The 25069-nt window shown below is 36.6% G+C and overlaps 5 protein-coding genes and 1 pseudogene across 5 annotated transcripts; 3 read left to right on the top strand and 3 right to left on the bottom strand.

Annotated features, from left to right (window-relative positions):
- Window positions 1-436: 436 nt before the first annotated feature.
- LOC104097527 (uncharacterized) lies at window positions 437-3147 on the top strand. The gene is made up of 2 exons (XM_009604096.4): window positions 437-593; window positions 2352-3147. Exons 1-2 carry the CDS (start codon window positions 491-493, stop codon window positions 2759-2761), a joined length of 513 nt encoding a protein of 170 aa, XP_009602391.1. The 5' UTR covers window positions 437-490; the 3' UTR covers window positions 2762-3147.
- A 2217-nt stretch (window positions 3148-5364) lies between these two features.
- LOC104097526 (GDP-mannose transporter GONST3-like) lies at window positions 5365-8625 on the top strand. The gene is made up of 2 exons (XM_009604095.4): window positions 5365-5531; window positions 7131-8625. Exon 2 carries the CDS (start codon window positions 7137-7139, stop codon window positions 8268-8270), a length of 1134 nt encoding a protein of 377 aa, XP_009602390.1. The 5' UTR covers window positions 5365-5531; window positions 7131-7136; the 3' UTR covers window positions 8271-8625.
- A 781-nt stretch (window positions 8626-9406) lies between these two features.
- Window positions 9407-13946, bottom strand: LOC104097525 (nucleoside diphosphate kinase 2, chloroplastic). Its single transcript, XM_070197404.1, has 7 exons — window positions 13620-13946; window positions 13458-13514; window positions 13246-13332; window positions 12468-12548; window positions 12222-12334; window positions 12051-12100; window positions 9407-9666 (listed from the first exon to the last, which is right to left on the bottom strand). Exons 1-7 carry the CDS (start codon window positions 13860-13862, stop codon window positions 9599-9601), a joined length of 699 nt encoding a protein of 232 aa, XP_070053505.1. The 5' UTR covers window positions 13863-13946; the 3' UTR covers window positions 9407-9598.
- A 1456-nt stretch (window positions 13947-15402) lies between these two features.
- Window positions 15403-18559, top strand: LOC104103025 (kinesin-like protein KIN-14P; annotated as a pseudogene).
- A 180-nt stretch (window positions 18560-18739) lies between these two features.
- Window positions 18740-20915, bottom strand: LOC104098441 (DELLA protein GAI1-like). Its single transcript, XM_009605180.4, has one exon. The coding sequence runs from the start codon at window positions 20725-20727 to the stop codon at window positions 19036-19038; it is 1692 nt and encodes a 563-aa protein (XP_009603475.1). The 5' UTR covers window positions 20728-20915; the 3' UTR covers window positions 18740-19035.
- Window positions 20916-22509: 1594 nt separating this feature from the next.
- Window positions 22510-24346, bottom strand: LOC104098456 (GRAS family protein RAD1-like). Its single transcript, XM_009605197.3, has one exon. The coding sequence runs from the start codon at window positions 24285-24287 to the stop codon at window positions 22695-22697; it is 1593 nt and encodes a 530-aa protein (XP_009603492.1). The 5' UTR covers window positions 24288-24346; the 3' UTR covers window positions 22510-22694.
- Between the last annotated feature and the right edge of the window lie 723 nt (window positions 24347-25069).

Below are 25069 nucleotides of genomic sequence, written 5' to 3'. Positions count from 1 at the left end.
TTGTTTTGTGGAAATGTTGACTGTTGGGAGTATCTTTGGTCCCAATATTCTGGAGAGAAGTGGGAAAAGAAGAGAGAAAAAAGGAAAAGGGTGTAACTAAATTCCTTGATTGAAGGCACTAATAATGGATTGAGAGCCTTTTAAGGTGGAATGTATATAATTTGTAAGTAATCCTTGTTTAGGTCGGGTACTATAAAAAATTAGAATAATTTTGATAAATAAATTTCAAATATTGTATAGAAACGAAAAAATCTCATACCTAAATAGCATATCTTTAGAGTGACTATCTGGTGTCATTTGTATGTAGTCGAAGGCTCAGCTAGGCCCAGACCACATTTTCGTTTTATTGGCCCAAATAGGAATTTAAGCCCATGTCCGTTTGTTCCCACTTCCCGCTATTTATCATTTTGTTTTTGCCGCCAATTAGATTTGGGAGTCTTATTTGGGAAGTTTCTCAAAGTTTAGAGAGAGAGAGAGAGAGAGAGAGAGAATGCTGGGAAGAGTAAGACGGTCAACAATTAGCTCGCTGGAGCAACTGGAGTCGGAAAGGCCATCATCGAAGCTCATGAAAGCTGACTCTCTCTCCATCTACGGTACATTTCCTTTTATTCTTAGTTCCACCTTCTTTGCAAATCATTGAAATGGTATCTGCAAAGTCTTCTGTTATTGTATCTTCTGGATTCATATGTTGCTTCATAAGAATTGAGGAATAGATTATGTGTACTGGTGGATATCTGATCATTTTGGGAAATGAGTTGATTATGTAGAATTCGCAGAAGATAGTAGATCCCTTTTAATTTGAGTCTCCAAATTCCCAGGTTTTGGTATTCAAATACCTAACTTGATATTCTGAAAAAATAACTTCCAATTTTTCTTTTATGTATCGGAAAATCACTATAGAGCAAAAGCAACTAAAATTCAAGATAAAATCGCTTTGAAGGCCAATGACTACCTACGGTACAAGAGAACATCGCTTTAAAGGTCAGTGAGTAATTAATTAATTATTGTTTCAACTTTTAATGTCAGTTCATTAAAAGCCACGACAAAGGAAGATTTTGTGACTTCTTTTGTAGTAGAGTGAGAAGCATCCTTCGAGCATCATTTAGATCTTGTAGCTGAGTATAGTAGCTGTATTTTATCCTCATTGGTAGAAGTAGATAAATGGAATTAATTTAAACTCATATGCTCCAACTTGATGAATGAGGATGCCCTGAGAAGAAAATGATCATATGGTTGTACTTGTACATCTATAACATGAGGAATGAGGAATCAAGCTCTAGTATTCTCTTAGGTTACTTCCCAATCCCCAAGTCCATAAAGTCTGAAACAGCTGTAGTAGTGACAATCTTGTCAATAAGAAGGCACTAGAGAAGATTCATTGTCTTGTGTTGCTTCACTAGATTTATGCATCCTTGCAGGATAATCTAACTAAAGCTTAAATGTTGGTATGATATGACTATATATGTACAAGTGGTAAGCACCCTCTACCTCCAACTTGAGATTGCAGGTTCGAGTCACCAAGAGAGCAAAGGGGTAATAGTGAGCTAATAAACTAACGGTAAGGTATTTTTGGGACCAAAATTAAACGGAGGGTATAGTTCTATTTTCAGTAGTTGAGGGGTAATCATTCAAGTGCAGCTGCAGATAAATATTTAAATCTTCCTGAAACTTTATGTTTGAACGCTGAAGTATACCTTATACTTCCCTAAAGTTATAACCGCTTTTGGTTTTTCCCCTCTCAGTGAAGCGTTCTTTCTCTTCTATTTTCAGAAAAATATATAACTAACTTTGGCCATCACATACTCCTTGAGTCAACCTTATAGTCAACAGTATGAATATCCATTTGGGAAGGAGGGGCTTTGTACAAAGGTTGTCTACAGATAACTTCATTTGAAGAAACTTTTACTGCTGTGGGCTTTGCCTTGTGCGCCTGCTTGTTTCATTGTCATGTTATCTTCCTCTTCTAGCTTTTACATCTATGATGATCCTTTTTGTTGTGCCCTCAAAAGAAGTACAGCTTGTCAAGCTTCATATTTGATTGATAATGAATTAGCATTCAAGGTAAACGTGCAAGAAACAAAGTGCAGTTTTAGCATATTCTAGGTTATCATATAATCTGGCTGTCCTCCAAGTTTGCTATTTGTATCAGATCTATTGCACTTCCACAGATTCAAGAAATCACATTCGAATTGGAAATATATCCTTTGTTTCCACCTCAATTCTTTATTAATGGAGTGTGCCATAGATGATGAAGAACATTTTTTTTTGAAGTAGATAAAGAGCAAATATACTTCTAAAAGCTGAATAATTAGTTAGTATCTAGTTGATAAGCTTTTCTCCTTCTAATGCAGAGACAACCCTTATGAAGCTAAGGGAAGGCTCTCGACGTGATACAAGCTTTCCTGCAGAGTGTTCAATAGATGGAAATAATCATTGCCTTACTTCAGGTGGTTCACCTAGAGAGGAGGCATCAATAACCGATGCTGATTCATCCAGTGAAAATCTTGAAGATACAAGTGGTTGTCAGCCCACAGGCTCCTCAAGAGAAACAAAGAAGAGCAACTTCTCTCTTGCTTATATGTTTTCCAGGTATAGAAGTTCTCAGTGTGCTGGAGGCACAGCTGATGAGGATCCAATGGTCATTGAAGATAGTATCTGTTCTGCAAACTCTTCACTTAGCCCTAACAATTCTCAGTTGATGAGCAGCTCAGTACAGACACTGTCCGCAATACCGGAACACATTTGCTCCCCTATGATTTGAGTTAAGATCATGTCATAAGTTTTCTGATAAATGTGGAAGAATGGTTGTTTTGCTATCATGGTGGTCCTGTTGTTATCTTGTACGAGTATTTTCTTATTTATTATTGTGCAAGAATTGCCCTTCCAAGGTAGGTGTAAGGCTGCGTACATCCTACCCTTCCAAGACGCCACTTGTGTGATTACACTAGGTTGTTGTATTATGCAAGAGTAGTTTATATGTGATAAATGAGTGGAGAAGCGAGGAACTTCCAGTAGTGTTGGTCAAATTGCTTTCTGGATGTATTTATTTTCTTTGTCAATACTATGAGGACCAGAAAGGATTTGCAACTGATCAATAAAAATGAGCATAATGTTCGATTTTGCATTTATTTAAGAAGCATTTGATGATCTGCAACTACTTGGTTAATTGGATGTGGTACTACTGCCACAAGAAGTGAGTTCATATTTCTGTATTTAGTCCAATGGCAGAGAATAAAGTGAGGAGGCTTATAAATTTAGAGATTTATATAAAAGTGAAAGCTCCAAAACGGAAACGAGAGTGCGGAGCATAAATTACGAAATGATATTTACTGTATTTTAATCTTCCACAGTTGAATATTGACATTGATTTAGCCTAAATAAATTACTGGAAGATGAGAAAGTTACTTCTTAAATACGCAGTACAAATATAGTTACCCAATCATAAGTATACTCTTAAAATGTTCAGGCGAGGGAATTGTTATGCAATAACGTCTTTCTTGAGGCAATTAATCTCCCCTCAAAATACACATTTTTGGCATATGCAAAAAGGCATTTTGTAGAATGCAGTTTAAGGATAAAACATTACAGAAAGAATCGGCGAAAGCCGTTATTATACTTGCCATAAGTGAGAAAAAGCCCAAAACGATACATTATCTTTAGCTTTAGACTCAAAGTCATACATATTCTTTCACATGAAGCACTAATAGTCCATTTACTTTAACAAAGTGGTGCACTTTTAGTCATAACACTGAGAAAAAGCCCAAAACCATACATTATCTTTGGTTTTAGACTCAAAGTCATACATATTCTTCCACATGGAGCACTAATAGTCTATTTACTTTAATAAAGTGGTGCACTTTTAGTCATAACACTAAACACATTTTAATTTTTAACAGAAATCTAAGATCTGACAAAATATCTGTTCCATTTATTTTCTTTGTTTACCGAAAGAAATAAAGATGACAGATTTATCTAGATAGCAAATAGTAAATATACATAGAATTTACTTACTATTTATTTACTATACATAAAATATACATTTTACTAAGAAATGTTAAACACCGTTAATTTTTATTTGCAATGATTGTTATCTAGATAACCTAAAATGTTATCTAGATTTTTTTTATTATATACATAATATTTACTATACCTTGACATAAAATAAATATATATTTATTAGATTTTTTTATTTTAAGGGGAGTCAACGTATAATAAATATACATAAAATAAAAATAAATTTTATGTATATAATAAAAAAATCTAGATAACATTTGAGGTTATCTAGATAACAATCATTGCAAATAAAAATTAACGGTGTTTAACACTTCTTAGTAAAATGTATATTTTACGTATAGTAAATAAATAGTAAATAGATAAATAGTAAATAAATTCTATGTATATTTATTATTTGCTATCTAGATAAATCTGTCATCTTTATTTCTTTCGGTAAACAAGAAAATAAATGGAATAGATATTTTGTCAGATCTTAGATTTCTGTTAAAAATTAAAATGTGTTTAGTGTTATGACTAAAAGTGCACCACTTTGTTAAAGTAAATTGACTATTAGTGCTCCATGTGAAAGAATATGTATGACTTTGAGTCTAAAGCCAAAGATAATGTATGATTTTGGGCTTTTTCTCTGCCATAAGTTGTATTTGTTGAATATGATTGCAAGTCAGTATTTATTGGATACGATTTATATTTGCTAATAGACACTTAAATTTTTTTCCTTTCTCGAATCATGTTTAGATCCTTGTTCGTCACATATAAATTTTTTTTTTCCAAAAGTGTAGCTCTTCATTTATAAATCTGTAATAGAGTAGTGAGTTATTTTCAATGCAGCAAATCACATATTTACCAAGGATAAAAAAGTTAAACTAATAAAGCATCATTGAGTCTACATATGCATAAAGAAATTTGACAATCATTGATTATATAGGAAGAGAAACTTTTTATTTTTATTTATGTTATAAGTCATTCAAACATTTATATGTAACTAATAAGGAAGTCTTAAACGGCAATTGGAAAAAACTTAGGTATGTAAATTAGTATCTTACGAATCATATATAACAAACGTGACTTTATAAATATGTGAAACGCACATATAAATAGCTTTTGCGACTTATAAAATGCATTTCGCATTGCCACTTATATATCGCCTTGGTAGCTATTATTGGTAGTTGCAAATTATATTCTCAAAATCCCTTATAAATCGCATTTATTAATTACGGACTAATATAGATCACATTAGTGATTGCGACTTATAAGCCCATTAGTGACTAGACTATTAACGTATTGCCTAATTGGGACTTAAATCGCATTTATTGCAACTTATATAAATCGGCGAATAACTCGGGGATTCACGTGTGACACTTGCAAAGAGTGCTAAGGGGCATACTTTCATTTTGCGTTAATTACCCCATTCGTCCATAGCGCTCTCTTTTTTCACTCTCCGGTGTATACGAGCCACCGACGCCTCCGCCGGGATCATTAGCAGCCACCGTCTTCCTCCAATTTCTCGATCTTCAACGGTGAGTCCATCTCTTCCTCCTCAAACCCTAATCATCTAGCCATACTATACTCTTACACTGTCACGACACATTCTTGTCAATGCACCTGTCCAAAATCCAAATCCACTATCATTTGTCCTCCCTTGCCGTATTTTCTACTATTTCATTATCCATCTTAATATAGGCTCTTCCAATCTTACTCGGTGGGTCCAAACCCAATCTGTACTTTAATTCCAACAACATGTGTATTTGTATCTATGTTATCTGCTTATTTGTTTTACTGTTTTCTTCTAACTATGCTAGCAACTTGTGAGTTGTGCTGCTTCACGGTCATTTTGAAATTGTAAATTGATGTTTTATCTTAGCTTCTTATCTGGTTCTAGTGAGATTTAGCTAGTTGGAGTGAGCAGTACTTTTATGTAAATCAGGTACTACTACTAGTATGTTGGATGCAGTATGTAATGTTCTTGACATATCTAAAGCAGAACCAGTCATAGCAAATGTGGACCTTCTTTATATTCAGTTTTGTTTAAAATGTAAAGAATGTCAAAGAATCATGCTGACAAAATACAATTTCTAATTTCCTTTTATGGTAATAAATAGGGCTTTGGGAGAACGCCATTTTTATTTTCTACTTTGATAAGTAAATATGGGATGATGCTACCAATTCCGTCTGAGTATATCCCATTTTCTGTCAATCACGAATATTGTCAAGTTAGATTAGAAATGAAGAGTAGTGCATACTGAAGCAGCATTGGACTGGGAGCGGAAGCTGTAAATCATTTGATTTTGTGCCTAACCAATTTACATATTTACACATTAGAGAAATTCATACCTTGAAAGTTATCAGGAAAGAGCGAATGCTGTTTCATATTTCAGTTAACAGATAGTTTTTTCTACTTTATAGTACATGGAAACTTAATTCCCCCCCACCCCCCACCCCCTCCTAAATGAGGACCAAAAACAGGGAAGTTTCCATTAAGGGCTTAAGAAATGGAGAAGAAATAATCTTATATTGTCCTCTTATGGTTAAAGAAAAGAAGAATAATGGACTAAAAACTTAAATAGAAGCTAGTATAAATTAGCAATTACTTTTTATGATTGTGTGACAGTATGATGATTGAAGGTGATAGGGAAAGAGGTAGATTAAAAACGCATGTCCAAAATTGTCTCAACGGAATCAATACGGACGTGGCATAGAAGACAATGGAATAAAGGTTCCATATAGATGATACCATCCATGTCTGTGAGGAGCTTCTTTATTTTGGTTAAGATAACCGTATGTCCGTGTAGGGATAAGTGTCAAAGAACCTATAGTTTTAAAGAACTCCTAATTTGCCTTAAAGACATTAGTTAAATGTATAATTAGATGTACCTTATGAGCAGAATGAATAAAGAGGAGTCATACAGTGGGTCCCAACCAGTTCAAAATGATTGATGCACTTGACCAAAATGATTGTTGGTGAATGCTCTGGTAAATATCTTTTGCTTTAGTAAGAAGCGGACATAGGTTCTGCAGACTTGCTCATAGTAATAGACAATAGACTAGTTTATCAAACAAAAGAAAAAAGAAGAAGTAAATGACATAATACTAAGAAACATGTACCTTTGTTATTTCAGATATAGATGTCAAATGATGTGGAAAATCCTGAAGATGGAGATGCCAGGAAGTCTTCAGATGCTTCTTCGCCAACCCCCAGTCTCCAATCGACTTGGTACGATGCCTTACTTCAGCAAGCATCAGTTTATGGAGTAGCTGCTGGATACTGTCTATCAGCATCACTACTCTCCATCATTAACAAGTGGGCCGTCATGAAATTTCCTTACCCAGGGGCACTAACTGCATTGCAGTATTTCACAAGTGCAGCTGGAGTCCTCATATGCGGGGGCCTCAAGGTCATAGAACATGATAAGCTTGATCTTGTAACAATGTGGCGGTTCCTGCCGGCTGCAATTATATTTTACCTATCTCTTTTTACAAATAGTGAGCTTCTCCTCCATGCCAACGTTGATACTTTTATTGTCTTCAGATCAGCTGTCCCCATCTTTGTTGCAATAGGAGAGACCCTCTACTTGCATCAGCCATGGCCAGCAATTAAAACGTGGGCATCACTAGGTACAATCTTTGCTGGTAGCGTGCTCTATGTCACTACTGATTACCAGTTCACACTTACGGCTTATAGCTGGGCATTGGCTTACTTAGTGAGCATGTCCATTGATTTTGTTTATATCAAGCATGTTGTTATGACAATTGGCTTAAACACGTGGGGTCTCGTGCTATACAACAATCTTGAGGCTTTGATGCTTTTTCCTATTGAGCTGCTTATAATGGGCGAACTGAAGAAGATAAAGCATGAAATTCAGGATGAGTCAGATTGGTACAGTTTTCAAGTGGTGTTACCTGTAGCCCTGTCGTGTTTGTTTGGTCTAGCGATCTCTTTCTTTGGATTTTCTTGTCGTAGAGCAATATCTGCTACAGGGTTTACTGTTCTCGGCATAGTGAACAAACTATTGACAGTGGTGATAAATCTGGTCATCTGGGACAAACATTCGACTCTTGTTGGGACAGTGGGACTCTTGATCTGCATGGTTGGGGGTGTTATGTACCAGCAATCCACGAGCAACAAGCCTAAGGCTGTGAAAGATGTAAATCGACAAGCAGCTGATGAGGAGCAACAGAAGCTCCTTGAAATGCAAAGCAGCATAGAGAGCAGTGAGAATGAGAAGCAAGCTACACAATCGGGAGATGAGAAGCAATAACATTTTCTTGGGAAGAGTTCCCTTTTCATTTTTGTATGTCAAAGATATTGTTGAATTCAATCATACACCTGGTCGAAAACCCAGTAACTGCCAGATTGGGTATGAAGTCAGCTACCAGTTACTTAGAAGGAGCTTTCACGAGGATATGAGAGTGGATTGCTATTTTTATTCATGGGTATTGAAGTAGCTGCCTTCAACTTTGCAAAAGTACATCTTACGTTTATCTTCTATAGTTTTGATTCGTATTCAGCTTACTTATTTAGTAAGGTTTCTCCTCCTAATTTGAGTAGTGGGTGATAGTGGAGTAATATTTGCGTAATACATTTGTTCTACATTGTGACGTACTATTCCAATATGCTCTGCCATTCCTGTACACAGACCAGTGACATGTTTCTAAGGGGGACCAAAAAAGCACTGTCTAACTACTATGTCCTCACTTGCTGACATACTTTGCATAACCTTCCTTTCAAGAGAAAGAGATGGTAGGAGAGAAAAGGGGAAGTTTGTCTTCTTGGGTATCTTATGTGCAAACAGGTGTGTATTCCATAATCAAACACTGCAGATTTCGAGCAACTTTTGGCATGTTACGCCTCTGTTGAATCTGCAGATTGCTTCTCTTTTTACTTTGTATAGCCTCATGCATATGGATATGCAAAGGCAAAGGAGAGTCAATATAATGATTCAACAACAGATACTCTAAGACGAACAATTTAAAAAATTTCTTCCTAGTAATTTATGTACACTGGAGTCTGGACGGAATTTATCTTCGTAGTTGATTATCTAGTAAATTTTCATACATGAAAGGAGTCCTCTTGATTGGCGATTCGCAATTTTGTAGTTGTATTGTAAAAGCTCCAGTAATTTCTCTGTTTAGACCAAATGAGAAAACTCCATTTATAAAGGTAAATTAGTCAAATCACAACAAATTTTTCATCATTGAGAAATAGGTTTAAAAGAATGGTTACTAAAAAAAAAAAAAAGAAAGTGAACTTGTGATCCAGTTATCGACTCCAAAAAGCATGGAATACCTAAATAACTTTCGAAGTAAATTGATCCTCATAACCTGTAAAGGAACTTTGAGGACAGAGGTCTTAGAATTCCGACGTCCAGTTTGCGCTGAACTTGGAACGAGAAGCTAATAAAGCTCTTCTAATGAACCGTTAAAATTGCTTTTCTTGTAGCATTACAAACACACTTCTCTCTTTAAATAGAAAGTTTATTACAATGGCAGAGTAATATTCTTACAAAATAGAATTCATCCATCTCTTTCAGGTTAGTGAAACTGAAACCTTCAATTCTAATGATGAAAATCATATCTCCTTGCGACATTATTCGATCAACCAAGGTTCTTGAACTGGTGTCCATGAGCACAGTTCACCTTCTCCAAACCAAAGCACTGCACGAAGCAAATGAATATAGACATACATCAGTCGATCAGAAGACAATCACGGCATACTCATTTCTTTCTTTTTTTGATGAAGTAATATGTATCATTAAGAAGGAATCAAGAAGATGCAAAGTTAAAAGAGGCATATGTGATAAATGAACAAAAAATTACAGGAGAACAATGTTTGCCCCAAAACAAAGTCTCAATCTAGGACAAGCGAGCTAATAAAGTCCAACAGGTGTCCTGTACTATTTAAGGGGGACAACTTTGTCCAGCAAAAAAGGTTGAGCAGGCATTAAGATTTGAGTAAGTGGTTTGGGGTTGAGGTGCCATCAAAGCATCTTCTATTCCTCTCGTTTCATAAACACCAAAAAATAGTTGCAGGGATCATAAGCCAGATCTTCTTGATGACCTTATCAACCTCCCAAAGACTCCAGCTCATACTCATTTCTATCTTTCTTTCTTTTTTAAAATCTAGAACAGCGGTTTCTGTATGTACCATATCACTTATTAAGACAATACTATGCGAGGAATTTCAGGAGAGGGGAGAATTTGAAAATCGGATCATGAGAAAGCCTATAACGTAGAGAGCATTAACCACCTATTCCTTCATTGTCCAGTAGCAGCTGACTTATGGAATTTCTTTTATTCCATCTTTGGATTATCCTGGGTCACCCCTCAGTCAGTCAACGAAGCCTATGATAGCTGGTTTTTGTGGAAAGTTGATAAGGCCATCAGAAGGAAATGGAAAATGATTCCAACAACTATTTTTTGGTGTATCTGGACAGAGAGAAATCACAGATGTTTTGATGGTGTCTCAACTCCAACATGCTTCCTGAAGGCTAGATGTTTAGTTAGTCTTTTTAGTTGGAACTTCATGACCCCTGTAACTAGCACTGACTATTTTTTGGACTTTGTTAGCTCTCTGATCCTAGCATAGCTTTTTTTGTATTAATAGAGCTAACAGTCATCTCTCTTTGTAACCTTTTGTTTCCTTATGCATCTTCTTGATGCCTTTTTAATGATAACACTTTACTTCATCAAAAAAAAAAAAAAAGTCTATGATCAAGTGAACTGGGGGTTCCTAGACTTCATAACGTTAAAGATGGACTTTGGAGTTGGAGAAAATGGATCAAATACTGCATATTGAGGTACTCCATTCTTGTGCATGGAAACCCATGTGGATTCTTCTGTAGTTCGAGGGGCTCTAGGCATGGAGATCCGCTATTAGTCATGGAGGCGTTGAGTAAGATGATGGATAAAGCTGTGATGGGCGATTACTTAGGGGGTTTCAATCAACGATTGGAGGACACATCATGCAAGCTCTCTTCAACACACCAACAAAAAGTTCAAAATGAGCATACTTAGTTGACAAGTGCACAGAAGGTCACTACGGATAAATTTCTTTGAGATTAACTACTTAAGTAGGTAGATCATAGATGGTGGATGAACAAGGAGCGTCAAGAAAACATCTACATGAAGAATGAACAGGCAAGTGCACTTTTGATAAATTAAAGGAAATGGGGATATTTTCATAAAAAGAGTGATAATATAGATCTACTCAAGATAACTTCAGTTTCGGTCTGTCCTTTGATTTTCACCCTAATAAATTTATTGTCACCAGCGGTGAAAGTTACAAAAGAAAAAAAAATGAAAACAGAAGTACATTAGTAAAAATAGAGATGAGAGTGAGAGAGAGAGAGAGAGAGAGAGAGAGAGAGAGAGAGAGAGAGAGAGATTTAAGAAACGCACGGGAGAATCAGATATCAGTAAAACTATGTCTTTTCCCTCCATATATTCACATGCCAAGTCAAACATAAATGGAGAGAGCCATTGTAACACTTAATAGTACTTTTGTTTTGTTTGATATGAAAAGCAAAATTGCAATACTTAATACTTCGTAGTACTTTTTTTTAATTATAAAGTTAATACTTCGTAGTATTTTTTAAGTACAAGAGTGAACCAGAATCAATCTCTCTTTTTTTATATGACGGAAGCGTAAAAGAAAAACAAGTGTCATTCTTAAAGAGAAACAATCTGGCTAAAAGCATGCAATGGCATTTCTGTACACTGGCAGGTGATTATCACAAAGTGAAGGTGGAGTGTGACTTTATCATCTCTGAACAATAACATGAGCTCATTTTCTAGTTAAATAAAATATGTGCAATGGAGAGATACCATGGAAACGTAGTTAAACAAATATGTACACAAAAAACATTTCTAGGGCTAATTAGGAGGTCGGTATCTGGCAAATCCACAATATATTCTATATTTTACGTCATCTCGAAAACATCAAAACTGAAGCCACTCCTTTTAGACATGTAAAGACTCTATCATAGAAACCAATTAAGTGATTCTACAAGCCATTCACGTTTATTTAGCTAGAACTTTACCTATTTCACGCTTGCCATTGTCAGGGCTATCACTTCCATGCACCACATTTCTGAAAACAGATTGTCATAGAAATCTAGTAAGTACTTGGAAACGTTGAAAACTTCACGTACCATGACAGTGTATTCATTGAACATAACATATAAACAAAACACTAATATATGTTGCCCAACCTTCCAGTTTGAACAGCAAGGTCTCCTCTGATTGTGCCGGGCTCCGCGTTAAGTGGATTAGTTGCTCCTATTAGCTTACGGGCAGATGCTACAACACCAACACCCTCCCAGGCCTTGCCAGAGATAGAATAGAATCCAAGATATTAGGAAGCTCAGAAGATTGCCAAACATAACATATAGTGTGAATATAACTCATTGGTTTCAATTAGCGAATGATGAAAATGGATTAAATAGCAAGAACTCTACCATACAGACAACAGGACCAGAGGTAATGTAGTCAATCAGCTTGGGGAAGAATGGTTTGGACTGTAGGTCCTTGTAATGCTCCTGTTACAATTATAAATTTTTGAGCAATATAATCAGGAATTAACAGGGACGAAATACTATAAATAGATCTGAGAAATAATTCAGAAAATTAACATAGTGATTGGATTCCCTTTTCTGATCGATAAACAAGCCTAAGGATACAATTCTCTGCTTTTCTGAAAGCAAATAATAAAAAAATAAATTTGATACAATCTTAATAGGGTATATGGAATTAATTATTAGACCATTCCTTAGCTATCCTCTAAAAGGCTTCATGTGGTATGTGAAGTTTGTACTTCTCACTTTGTCCGGAACATGCTTTCCATTAGACTCATGCTTCTTTTTATTTCCCATTAGTCCAACCTATATGAAAATGTGACATGAATGTTGTTAAACCTTTAATCTCCAATCCTGATGCATTATCAAACTTTATGTTATGGTAGTTTCTGGGTTTGACTCAAACGCTATTCGTTCCTACATTTACACAATATCAGAAGTGTAATTCTGTAAATAATGAAGGTTTGTAAAGGGGCAAAATGGCCTACAAAGCCCTTAGACATAAGTCTTGAAAAATGGTGGGAAGGAGGTAAAAGGGGAGGGGTTTTGTGGGGTAGGGGGTGGGTTGGGGGGGGGGGGGGTTAGGGCATAACTAGAAATGTCAAGTTAATTAAAAGATTATGTAATTCACATCCAAGCTCAGCTCCAGAAAAGAACGAACCTCTGCCAATTCTTTGGGGCAATGAAAAAGCTTCAAACCAGTTAGCTTAAACCCCTTTTTCTCAAATCTTGAAATAATCTCCCCAACCTATTACAATTAAGAAATGACATCACAGAAAAACTTAAAACAAGACTTCAAAAAAGAATGCATTTTTTTTTGAGTGTTTCAACAATCCATAATTAAAACAGAGAAGAACATTGTGAAGAGCATACAAGTCCTCTTTGAACACCATCAGGCTTAATCATAATATATGTCTCCTCCACTTCTTCCTGAAAAAACAATAAATTCACCCCAAATTTAAACAATACAATTGGGTAAGCAAAAGTTCAACTAAATGCATAATAATATACAGGTTAGAAGAGAGATAAACATACCATGGAAGCAACCAAGTGGGGAAGGAATATACGAGTTGTATGGTTCCTTTTGGAGGCATGGGAACGAGATTGGTTACTTGCAAAAAGATGAACTGCAGGTTGAAATGCAGCTAAATGGTGATTCTTCTTGATGGGGTTAAGGATAAGCTTGCAAGAGGGTGCGCAGGATAAGCGGCAGGTAGGTGAAGATAGCGCAGAAGAAGAAACGCAAGGACTTGCTCCTACAACGCTAAGACACCCCATCTCTCTTTCTCTCTCTTTCGCCTCAACTTCCTCTTCGGCGCTAATAAATTCAGCTACCCGGCAACTGAATCACCTAAATTACCCTCCGTGCCTTTCATTTTGTTTTTTCTTTAAATTTAACGAATTTTGTTTTTTGAATTGTCTATTTCCAAAGTTTATGGTGTTGTGAATTTAACTACTTCCTATAACAACTTGTTTATTGTTATCTATTGTATTGTATCGTATTGTTATTGTAAGTATAATATTTATTTCGATTATTACTTAAATTTTATTATATCGTATTATTAAGTTCATCGTATAAAAAATGTCAGTTTATGTAACGACTAATTTGGTGCGGTCGCATCGTTACCTTGTCTTTTCTTCTCTATTTGGCCTCCTTATTATTAAATAGTCATATTTTATCATTTACTCTATATTTTTATATAATAATTTTACTCTGTACCTTATCTTTTTTATAATATTAAATATTTATTATTCATATTGTTGGTGTGTGATATCATAAACAATAACAAACAATACAATCTATCCGAACGCTGTATTCATCAAAACAATACAATATGATACATTATGAAACGATATGTAACAACCATCCAAACTATACCTGTTAATCGGGCCGGGCTGACCCGTTTACAACCCGGTTCAGCCCGGTACTGTAGCGTGGGGGGCGGGCTGAGACGGGTTGGGCGGGGAGCGGGTTTCAAACGAACAGTTTTTTGATACCGGTGCACCGGAACCCGCTAAGCCCGTTAACGGATTTTTAACGGGCTACAACCCGGTTCAGCCCGTTTTTTAACGGTTTTTTTCTTTCAAATATTGTAAATTATCCTACTATTGCAAATGGTTTAGTTCATATTGCTGAAATTTCTCTTTTACTACATAATTTGAAGAGGAAAGAAGGATATACTTCAGTTGTTGAATCTATGCTTCAGAGATTAGATAAGATCAGAACGGCGAAATCAAGGGCGTGACGAGGTAGATGAAGCGGAGGACCAAGAAATTGGAGATATAATGATGTATGGTTCTGATTCAACCAATGCCGGAAATCAAGAACCTCATGTTGACATGGATGAACTTACAAAAATGATGCAAAACATGTGATGTACTATTTCTTTTTTTTTTTTTTTTATAATTGTTGTAAACTTTTAATTTGCAAGTTCAAAAATAACAAAATCAAAAAAGAACTTGCAACTTAATTTGAAGTATTATATATTATTCAATAAAAATATCAAATGAAAGTCTTCGGAGCTTGATCCTTACATATTGCCTATTGGTCTTATTAAATAATTTTTTGTAGCCACTTACTTTCAAATTTCAATTTTAAAATTGTAAAATTCAACTTTCAAATTTAAAACTTTAAACTTCAAAGTTTAATTCTAAGCCTTAAAAGTTTGCAAACACTTGTATCAATAACATTGAATAAGAAAAACAAAATTTACTTTAAAAAAAATGCACAGCCCGGTCCAGCCCGCTAAGCTCGAACCCGGACGGACAAAAAAAATTCAAAAAAATACAACCCGCAACGTTAAACGGACATGCTTTGAAGCAAGAACTAGAAATAGTTAAGAAATCGTATGAATTGAAAGAGAAGGAAAATCATAAGAAAGAAATCACAGCTTTGAAGCAAGAAATGGAAATATTTAAGAAATCATATGAATTGAAAGAGAAGGAAGATCATAGACAAGAAATTGCAGCTTTGAAGCAAGAAATGGAAATAGCTAAGAAATCGTACGAGTTGAAAGAGAAGGAAGATCATAAGCAAGAAATCGCAGCTTTGAAGCAAGAAATGGAAATAGCTAAGAAATCGTACGAGTTGAAAGAGAAGGAAGATCATAAGCAAGAAATCGCAGCTTTGAAGCAAGAAATGGAAATAGCTAAGAAATCGTACGAGTTGAAAGAGAAGGAAGATCATAAGCAAGAAATCGCAGCTTTGAAGCAAGAAATGGAAATAGCTAAGAAATCGTACGAGTTGAAAGAGAAGGAAGATCATAAGCAAGAAATCGCAGCTTTGAAGCAAGAAATGGAAATAGCTAAGAAATCGTATGAACATCACACCTTAGAAATGGAAAAAAAGGCTACAGAATCTCAACAAGAGCTTGAAGAGAAGTTGAAAGAGGCGACGAGCCTTTTGACAGAATCAAGAAATAGGATAAAGGAACTTGAGACATTTTGTCAATCAAAATCGGAGAATTGGACCAAGAAGGAGCATATTTACCAAATATTTACAGAATTCCAGCTAGGCGCACTTCGTGTATGCTTGATCTCTTTTCTTTATTTTTTCTTTCTAATTTTTTTCTGAAATGTCAGTGTTGTAGCACGTGTAACTTGGACCTCGATAATGTTCAGGAACTAAGGTTTTCTTCTCAGTCAATAAGGCAAGAAGTTGTAAAAAAGCTATGCAGAGGGATTCAATCAACTAGGTCAGTTCAGCTTCTTGAAGTGTTATAATAACGTCGTTTATTGATTGCAGTACAAGTGTAAGATATCAGCCCAAGTTTAAATATTGACTTAAATAGATTTACCTTATGGAATCAAATTTCGATTACAGGTGAAAAAGTTAGAGCACTAGGACATGCAGCTGCTAACTACTCTGCAGTCCTTGCTGAGAATCGCAAACTGCACAATGAGGTGCAGGAGCTAAAAGGTGCGATAATATTGAGGACTGAAATTTATTACCTGTCCTTTTCATTTACTTATGGTTATTTTTCAATTAGGAAATATCAGAGTATATTGTCGGATTAGGCCATTCCTTCGTGGACAAAAGGAAAAACAATCAGTTGTTGAATACATTGGAGAAAATGGGGAGCTTATTGTTGTAAATCCTTCCAAACAAGGAAAGGAAGGCCGTAGGTCTTTCAAGTTTAATAAGGTTTACAGTCCAGCTGCAACACAAGGTTTTCAGATTCCTCCATTTGATTGTTGATCTTAATTAATTCTTTTATCTACGCGTTCTGCATAATGAACTCTAAAATGAATTTCACCTTTCCAATTCGTTTACAGCTGAGGTCTATACAGATATTCAGCCCTTGATACAGTCCGTGCTTGATGGATATAATGTATGTATATTTGCCTATGGTCAGACTGGATCAGGAAAAACATACACCATGGTAAGAACTTCTGTATATAATTCTGTTAGATATGTTTATACTATATTTGTTTTACTTTCCTGATGTCAAATTAAATTGACCTCCAGACTGGCGCAGACAGAGCGACTGAGGAGAATTTGGGTGTCAATTATCGCGCTTTAAATGATCTTTTCACAATTTCTCAAATGAGAGGGAGCACCTTCACATATGAAATTACAGTTCAAATGATAGAAATATATAACGAACAAGTTCGTGACTTACTCTCAAGTGATAGTTCACAAAAGAAATATCCTTCCTTCCTCTTTGCTGATACTGCTTTGTCTTACATTTACAATTAATTACCAGAAGACCATCTCCGACTTGCATATAACATGATTTTCATTAACTGTTTTCCTTGATTTGCACACACTTGGGATATTATCCGCCTCCCAACCCAACGGTTTAGCTGTTCCTGAAGCGAGCATGCAGCCAGTAAACAGGACCTCTGATGTCTTAGATTTGATGGATATTGGATTAAGAAATCGAGCAAAAGGTGCAGTCGATCACACAGGTTATCTATAACAACTTTTAAGAGTTCATCTCTATACTTTGTAGTTTAAAGTGCATATCTTTCTCTTTTTTTATTTTATCATGAGTGCTTTTCTATAGTATACATCAATAAACTAACTGCAATACATGCCCAGCGTTGTAACTATTCATGTTCGTGGGATGGACATAAAGAGTGGTTCATCCATGCGTAGTAGTCTTAATTTGGTGGATCTCGCTGGAAGTGAAAGAGTAGACCGCTCTGAGGTGACAGGAGATAGACTGAAAGAGGCGCAACATATAAATAAGTCATTATCTGCCCTAGGAGATGTCATTTCCGCTTTGGCACAAAAAAATGCTCATGTCCCTTACAGAAACAGCAAGCTGACTCAACTCCTTCAGACTTCATTAGGTACTTATGAATTGTAAGCAAGTAGTATTGGAGATATTTCAACAGTTAATGTGCTCGGCTGTTAAGAGCAGCCCGGTGCACTAAGCTCCCGCTATGCGCAGGGTCATGGGTGGTTTTTTTAATGTCCAGCCCGTCCCAGCCCGCCCGTTAAACACCCATAATCCAAACAAGCTGTAATAGTACCTTAGTTAACAAGGGATATGGTGGAACTAGAAGTCTTGGATTTGAATCTTAACAATAAAGAAATTCTGGAACGGAGCGCCTACCTTTAAACACCAAAGAGGTGTGGTCAAATAGATGAGATTCCTGCATCGAACCTTGAAAATGGAAAAACAAACCCCTAATACGAAGACCCCTTTCTCTATTTCAAATACCACATGATTATAAAAGACTCGTAATTTAATTAACACTCCAGAGAAGTATATGAATAAATGTAAACTCCCTAAATGAAAACTCGCCAAGTATGCGGAAACAAATAGAGAAGAGCCGACTTGGACTAGGTTCGGACTGAGTTTCAAATCAGCTCATTGAATAATATTAAAAGCTCAATTAAACTCAGCTAAATATTGGAATAAGCTCCGCTAGACTCAGCTTGAGCCTAGTTACCATCGTAATTATTTTATTCTACTTCGGGACCTACAAAAATCGGTGGAAAATTCATCAAAATTTATATGCTTTATGCAGAGGAACAAGCTGTTGTCTTTTCTTTATGTACAACAAATTTCTTTATGTACAATAACACATTTTTTGACAGACAACTCGATATTGTCTTCTTCATGGGAGGACTCTCAAAGGGTTAGGAATAAGAATACTAAACTTAGTGTTTAGGAATTCAAAAAATGAAAGGAATGTCAAGCTAAGCACGAAACAACTAGTATAACTTTACTTCATCACTCTCCATCTGAAAAGATGTCACTCAAACTTATCAGATGTTGTAATTGTTAAACTCCACACTCAAGAGTCTTTTTTTCATATGTAAATACACATTGAACAGTTCAGATTCATCATGAAAATTACAAGATTCGATCCACCAAAAACCAAAATATATTTAATAAAACAGATCTCAAGACCTAGTAAAAGAGAAGATTAAAAGAAAGTCGCTAAAAATTTGTAAAAAAGAAAAAGGAACCGAGCCAACTTACGACTCAGTGAGTTAACTACTGAGTTTCCAAGCAGAGGTAGCAATTAGGGGCCTTGTATGCCAACCCAACATCAAACAACCATTATTTTCTTCCACTCTGTATCCACCACCACCAGCAAACAAAGCTAGTAACATACTTGCTTGTTTAAATGCATTAGAACCTAAAAGAACCGGCTCGAAACCGGCCGAGTTAAACCGGGTTCTCCACTGAGCCAATGTCTCGTGCCTCTCAACTCGGTCTACACCCTCACAGGACACCAAATTGCAGATTTGCCGCCCTAGATACACCTCCGACATCAACTTATCTTGGTCACTCACCGGCCCTAATTCACCACCGCCGCCGCAACCCTCCAACGAGTCAAAAAGGGTTGAGTAATAATGCAATGACTCCGTGAACCGGTCCATGAAAACCGGTCCATTGTGATTAGCTTCTTGCTCGACGATAGTGAAAATCTCAGGTTTCAAGTCCTTAACAAATGACAACACCTTCTCTATACCTCCAGGCCTAGCTAGCAACTGATGCAATTCGAACATGGAATTCACTGCAACAGTTTCGCCTTCACGGATATCGAACATGGACGCATCAAGATCAGCTAAAGAGTTGGCAACAAATCCCCTAAACTCGAATTCAACATTGATTGATTCTGCCAATTGAGCTAATTTCCAACCAATTTGTTGCAAATGGTCTGTGTTATCTTGGGATGGCGGACCAATTCCAGTTAATCTGAAAGTCGGTGCACCACCTGGCCTTAACGCTAAGGCTTGTAACAGAGCAGGCCATTGCATACCTTGTTTCATACTGAAATCAATCACATGGACTTTGTTCTTGTTAGCAAAAGCTTCAAGAATCGCTTGATTTGCAGTGAAATGAGCGAATTTAAGGTAAGGGCAAGTCTCGTAAAAGTGCATCTGTAGAAGGTCGGTAAAGGCAGGATCATTAGGGTTTGAAGGGTACAATCTGTAAACTTTCCTTGCCAGAGCTTCAGCGAAATACGTCGCGACTTTTCCCATTGCCCCAGCTTGTGATACAGCTAAGAATCCAATTTGCTTCAACAGAGCTTCAGCTAATTTCATCTTCTCCTGTTGAATTGCTTCTGCACATGCCATTAATGTGTGGACGAGCCGAACGCCGTTGTCTTGCGAGTCAACAAGCACCACCGGCCGAGTTGACTCAGCCGGCCGTGTGGAAATTGACGACGATAACTCAGTTGTTGTAGTGGGTTTGAATCGTTTGCTCTGTGGCTGCTGCGGCTCATGAGTTGAATATTCAATTTGGGGAAAAACGGCTTTACCTGGAATAGCTGTTAGATCTGAATCGAAGGAGGAGGAATCCTCATAAACTTGATTTGTTGTTTGAGTTGTGAAGGAATTGGAAAAAGGGTCTTGCGGATTGAGTTCAGAGATCATAGATTCAAGCCAAGATGAGAGATCTGAAGGGTTATAATGAACAGTTTCAGAAGCAAGAAATGAAAGATTATCTTGTTCAACACTACCCATAACTTTCTCAAGCTGTTCAAGTTTCTGAGCTACTTCAGCCATGTCTGATGCCTTCACTTTGTAACCCAAAACAGCAAGCAGCTCATCATCAACTCCTCCATCTTCCTCCCACATATTTCCTTTTTCGGAACAACCGGCGGCGGAGCTACAACCACCTGAAAATGAATCTTCCAGTTGCTCATACGGCATCGTTTGGTCTCTCTTCATTTTTTTTCTTTTCTTTTATCTTTTGAGCTAAGGGAAATAGCTGAATTCTGTGGACTCAGAAATTGATGGGATTTCAGCTACATGTATATGATTATGGACTTATGGTGTGGTTTCTTTTTTTCTTTTTCTTTTTTTCAGAGATAAGAATGAGGTTTTTAGGAGAGAGAGAGAGAGTTGTATAGAGTCATAGTAAAGGCAGACAGTGCGAGCGTGGGCGGGTTCTGCACAATTTTAACCCGACCCGCATAGAATTTAAACTCGGATCCACCCGCCCCACACTTCACACGCGTTCACACCACATATTTGTTTTTTTTAAAATTCTCTCTATTTGTTTTTGGGGTCTTTTGCCAGTAATTGCATTATATAAAAAGGGCATAAACATCTGCACAACATCTTAAATCTGCCACTTAAATTTGCATATAGAACCTCGAAACCAGTAGGAGTTCTTTGTTATAAAGGATACTATTAGATGAGAGATTTTATGTATTATAATATTCTTATTATTACTACTAAGATTTTGACAGATATGCCTAGTTATCGCTGAAACACAAGGAAGACCAAAAACATAACCTAGAGACTTTCAACATAAAGGATAATTAATAGCAAATCATCTACTAATACATGATTAGGAATAAAACATTAAAACTTTATTTTTACTCCTCTTCCTCCTCTTTGACAGCTTAATCACCTGAAATTAATTAACATAATACATCATTAGGCACTGTATATATTCTTAAACGAAGAACTACTTCACCAATTAGAAAAACAATTTGAAAAAGAGAAGAAAAGAAAAGGAAAACGATGAACTGTTTGAAATGTAAAGCTCACAGTTTTATGTATGTGTTTTAGAAAACTAGTTTTTATCCCAATTCCACTCTTAATGTTCGACGAATAGTATAATAGAGTCCTAAAAAACTCAAACTAGGCACACACTAACATGACAACGTTGTAGCAGATGATCATTTACTCATGTAGGAATTGCCACAATTTCCATGTCACCTGGTATGTTGAAACAAATAGAGAAGAGTTTACTTGGACTAGGTTCGGACCGAATCTCAAATCATCTCAATAATATAAAAAGTGTTAGGGATATAATAAATATGTCTTAGATCCAATCTCATATTTGATGATTTGAACATATTTTTGTGAACGTTATTTCATATAAAATATATATGGCATTTGATATTTTTTTTATCATTATTATTAATTGCTTGATTAATTTGATAAGGTCCTTGATTAAATTTTGAGACTTGTCATCGTGATGGAGATCATGATAATGAGAGTAAAGTTTCTTATAATTTAATCGAAATTTGTTCTTGATCGTAGGATTATTAATTTGGACATTAGTAATCCGGTTAGATCAATATTTATGTGATCGTTTTTATGAGATAAAGATTAGTTGATCTCATTAATTAAATCACATAGATAGACGATACATATAGAGATATGATCATTGAACTGACTCACTGGATAATTCCTAGTGGTTAGAATTATCATAAATTGTCAATAGGATATTTCTTTGAAAAATGTGACGTAAGAGTTTCCTTTGACATTAGATCGTCATAATATTTATATGCTTTATGCATAGGAACAAGCTGATGTCTTTTCTTTAAGTACAACAAATTTCTACTATTCGGTAAAGTGCTAATAATAACACATATAGTACATTTTTTTGAGAGAACTCGATATTGTCTTCTTGATAGGGGGAGTGTCAAAGGGTTAGTAATGAGGACACTAACTTAGTGTTTGGAGAACTCAAAAAATGAAAGGAATGTCAAGCTATACAGGAACAACTATAACTTTATTTTATCACTCTCCATCTGAAAAGATGACATTCAACTTATCAGATGTTCTTATTGTTAAACTCCAAACTCAAGAGTCCTAAAAAACTCAAACGAGGCACACACTCAGATCATTCACTCATTTATTAGGAATTAAATGGAAATTGTGGTAAGGCAAAGAGTTGATCAGCATTTCCAGCAAGAGGCAGCTACAATAGGCTTTGATTTCCAGCCAAGAACCAAGCAACCCTTCTCTTCTGTGATAGTAAATCCTTCATATGCATTCACTTTGGCCAGCCACTGCTTTGCTTGTGACACCATCTTAATCGGCGCTGCCTGAAAACCTGCTCGGCTCATCCTCCTACGCCATTGGTCCACCCTCTCGTGTCTTTCCACTCGTGCTGGTCCCTCGCAACTCACAATGTTCTTAATCTCCTCCGCAAAGTAAAATTGCTCTATCTTCGCGCGCTTAGTGTCATACTTTGGCAGCATGACATCAAGGGAGTCGAAAATAGCAGAGTAATAATGCAACGCTTCCATGAATCTCCCAAGAAAAAAGGGTCCGTTGTGGCTCGAGTCTTGCTCCACAAGGACTAGAATCTTGGGAGATAGTTCATGAACTACCTGCAGAACAGAGTTGAGAGCACCGCGACTTTCCTTCACCACGCAATGGAGCTGAAGAATGCTGTTAACCACGAGGACTTCGCCATCATATACTTTGATGTCCTTTGGCTTAAGGTTTTCCAAATTGCTCTCCACAGCTGAAAACTCCAAATTAATACCAAGGCTTCTTGCATATGCCTCAAGCTCATCTCCAATGATTTGGACTTTCTCAATATTTTGTCCAACAGCAGTGATCCTAAGGCGACGTGGGGGTTGACCAGGACGATTAGCAAGACTCTGAATAAGACGACGCCATTGGTGACCATGAGGCAAGCCAAGGCTCATCCCCAAATCAACCACATGAATGAAACTCTCTCCCTCAAAGGCTTCCAATATTGAACAATTGGCCACAAAATGACCAAATTGAATATGTGGACATATCTCATATAACAGCCTTAAAGCTTCTTCTTTTTTCTCCAAGACCATGTCGGTTTTATTCATAGCAGGGGTAGCAACATAACCAACCGTGCCAAGTGGCTGCACCAGAGCCAACCGATCAGCGAGTCCCTGCACGAAACAGGATGCTACACGCTGGAAAGAAGTCCCAAATACTAAGGCACTAGCACGTAGCTCGGATAATAAGACCGAGGCACGTGACTTATCCCTACAAGCCACAGCTTCAGCACAAGTAATTAGAAGTTGGACAAGTTTCATGCCTTCCCCATTTTCTTCTTCTTGACTAATTATATCAGCTGCTGCCTCTTCAATAGCCTCAGCAGCAAGATACCTTTGATTTAACGCCCAAACATGATCGCGAAAATGAAGCCTTGGTGCCAACTGCAAGCTATTCACACTATTAGTGCTATCAGTTCTTGGAATACTGCCACCACCGCCGCTGCTGCTACTGCTGCTATCACTATAAAAGCTGTTGCTATTGCTCCCAAGCGATTCGCCAAGACTCGGCGTCCTCCTTAGCCTTTTGAAATCCCCACTTTCATTGGACAAACTGGAAAACATGCTAGCAGCATTTCTCTTAAAACCGGCTGTGTAAGGATTAAGAGAATAAGCCAATTCTTTGTGACTAAGATAAAGGCCATTTTCCAAAGGGTCATAACCAATTTGATCATTGTTGCAAGGCTCAAGGGATAGGAAACCAGTGACCATATCATAAGTCATTTTTTTTTCTTAATTACAATAATGTGTAGGAGCTTTGTTCTCTCGTTAATGAAAACGAAGAGATTTATTGAACAAAGCTGCTTGAAAGAACCACTCAACAGGGAAAGAGGGGTTTATATAGTTGCAATATGGTTGTTGCTTATGAGGATTGATAATTTCGATAAATTTTGTCCGAATGCTATTGATTCTAATAGGAGTATAACTAATTTAACTAACGGAGAGGGCTTGACAGCGAGAGTTTGCCTGTGAAATAAAAATTAAAACATAGAGCAATCAATGTGAAATCTGAGGATTAGATGACCTCCCGTGTCCTTGGACTTTTATATCTGGTTCTTAGCCATCTTCTAGCCTAATTATTAACTATACATTCTCATCAAAAGATCATGACGCAAACAACGGCGAAGTCAGAATTTTCACAAAGAGAATTCAAAATATAAAGAAGTGAACACCCGGAGAAGCCAAGGGAATTTAACCTCTGCTACATATACATAAAAATATTTCTGAACCTATATATATAATGTAATTTTGCAGTGAAAGGGGTTCGGATGAACCCATTCTGCCACCCTAGCTCCATCCATGAACGCAAACCTTAAACATGCAAGAAATTCTCAGGTGAGTTAGCTGACTTAACTCTAGTTGGCTCATAGGTTCGAAACTCGGGGGAGTGTTGGCCCGCCCCGTCAGTGGCAGATTTAGTGTACAAGTTATGAGTTAATTCGAACCTAATAACTTTGGTTCATACTCATGTGTCAAATAATTCATCAAGTATGAATAATAGATTT

This window comes from Nicotiana tomentosiformis, chromosome 3 (genome assembly GCF_000390325.3).
Source record: "Nicotiana tomentosiformis chromosome 3, ASM39032v3, whole genome shotgun sequence".
Classification (NCBI taxonomy): Eukaryota; Viridiplantae; Streptophyta; class Magnoliopsida; order Solanales; family Solanaceae; genus Nicotiana; species Nicotiana tomentosiformis.
Note: the sequence above shows the minus strand (reverse complement) of the source record. Positions and strands in the feature narration are given on the sequence as shown.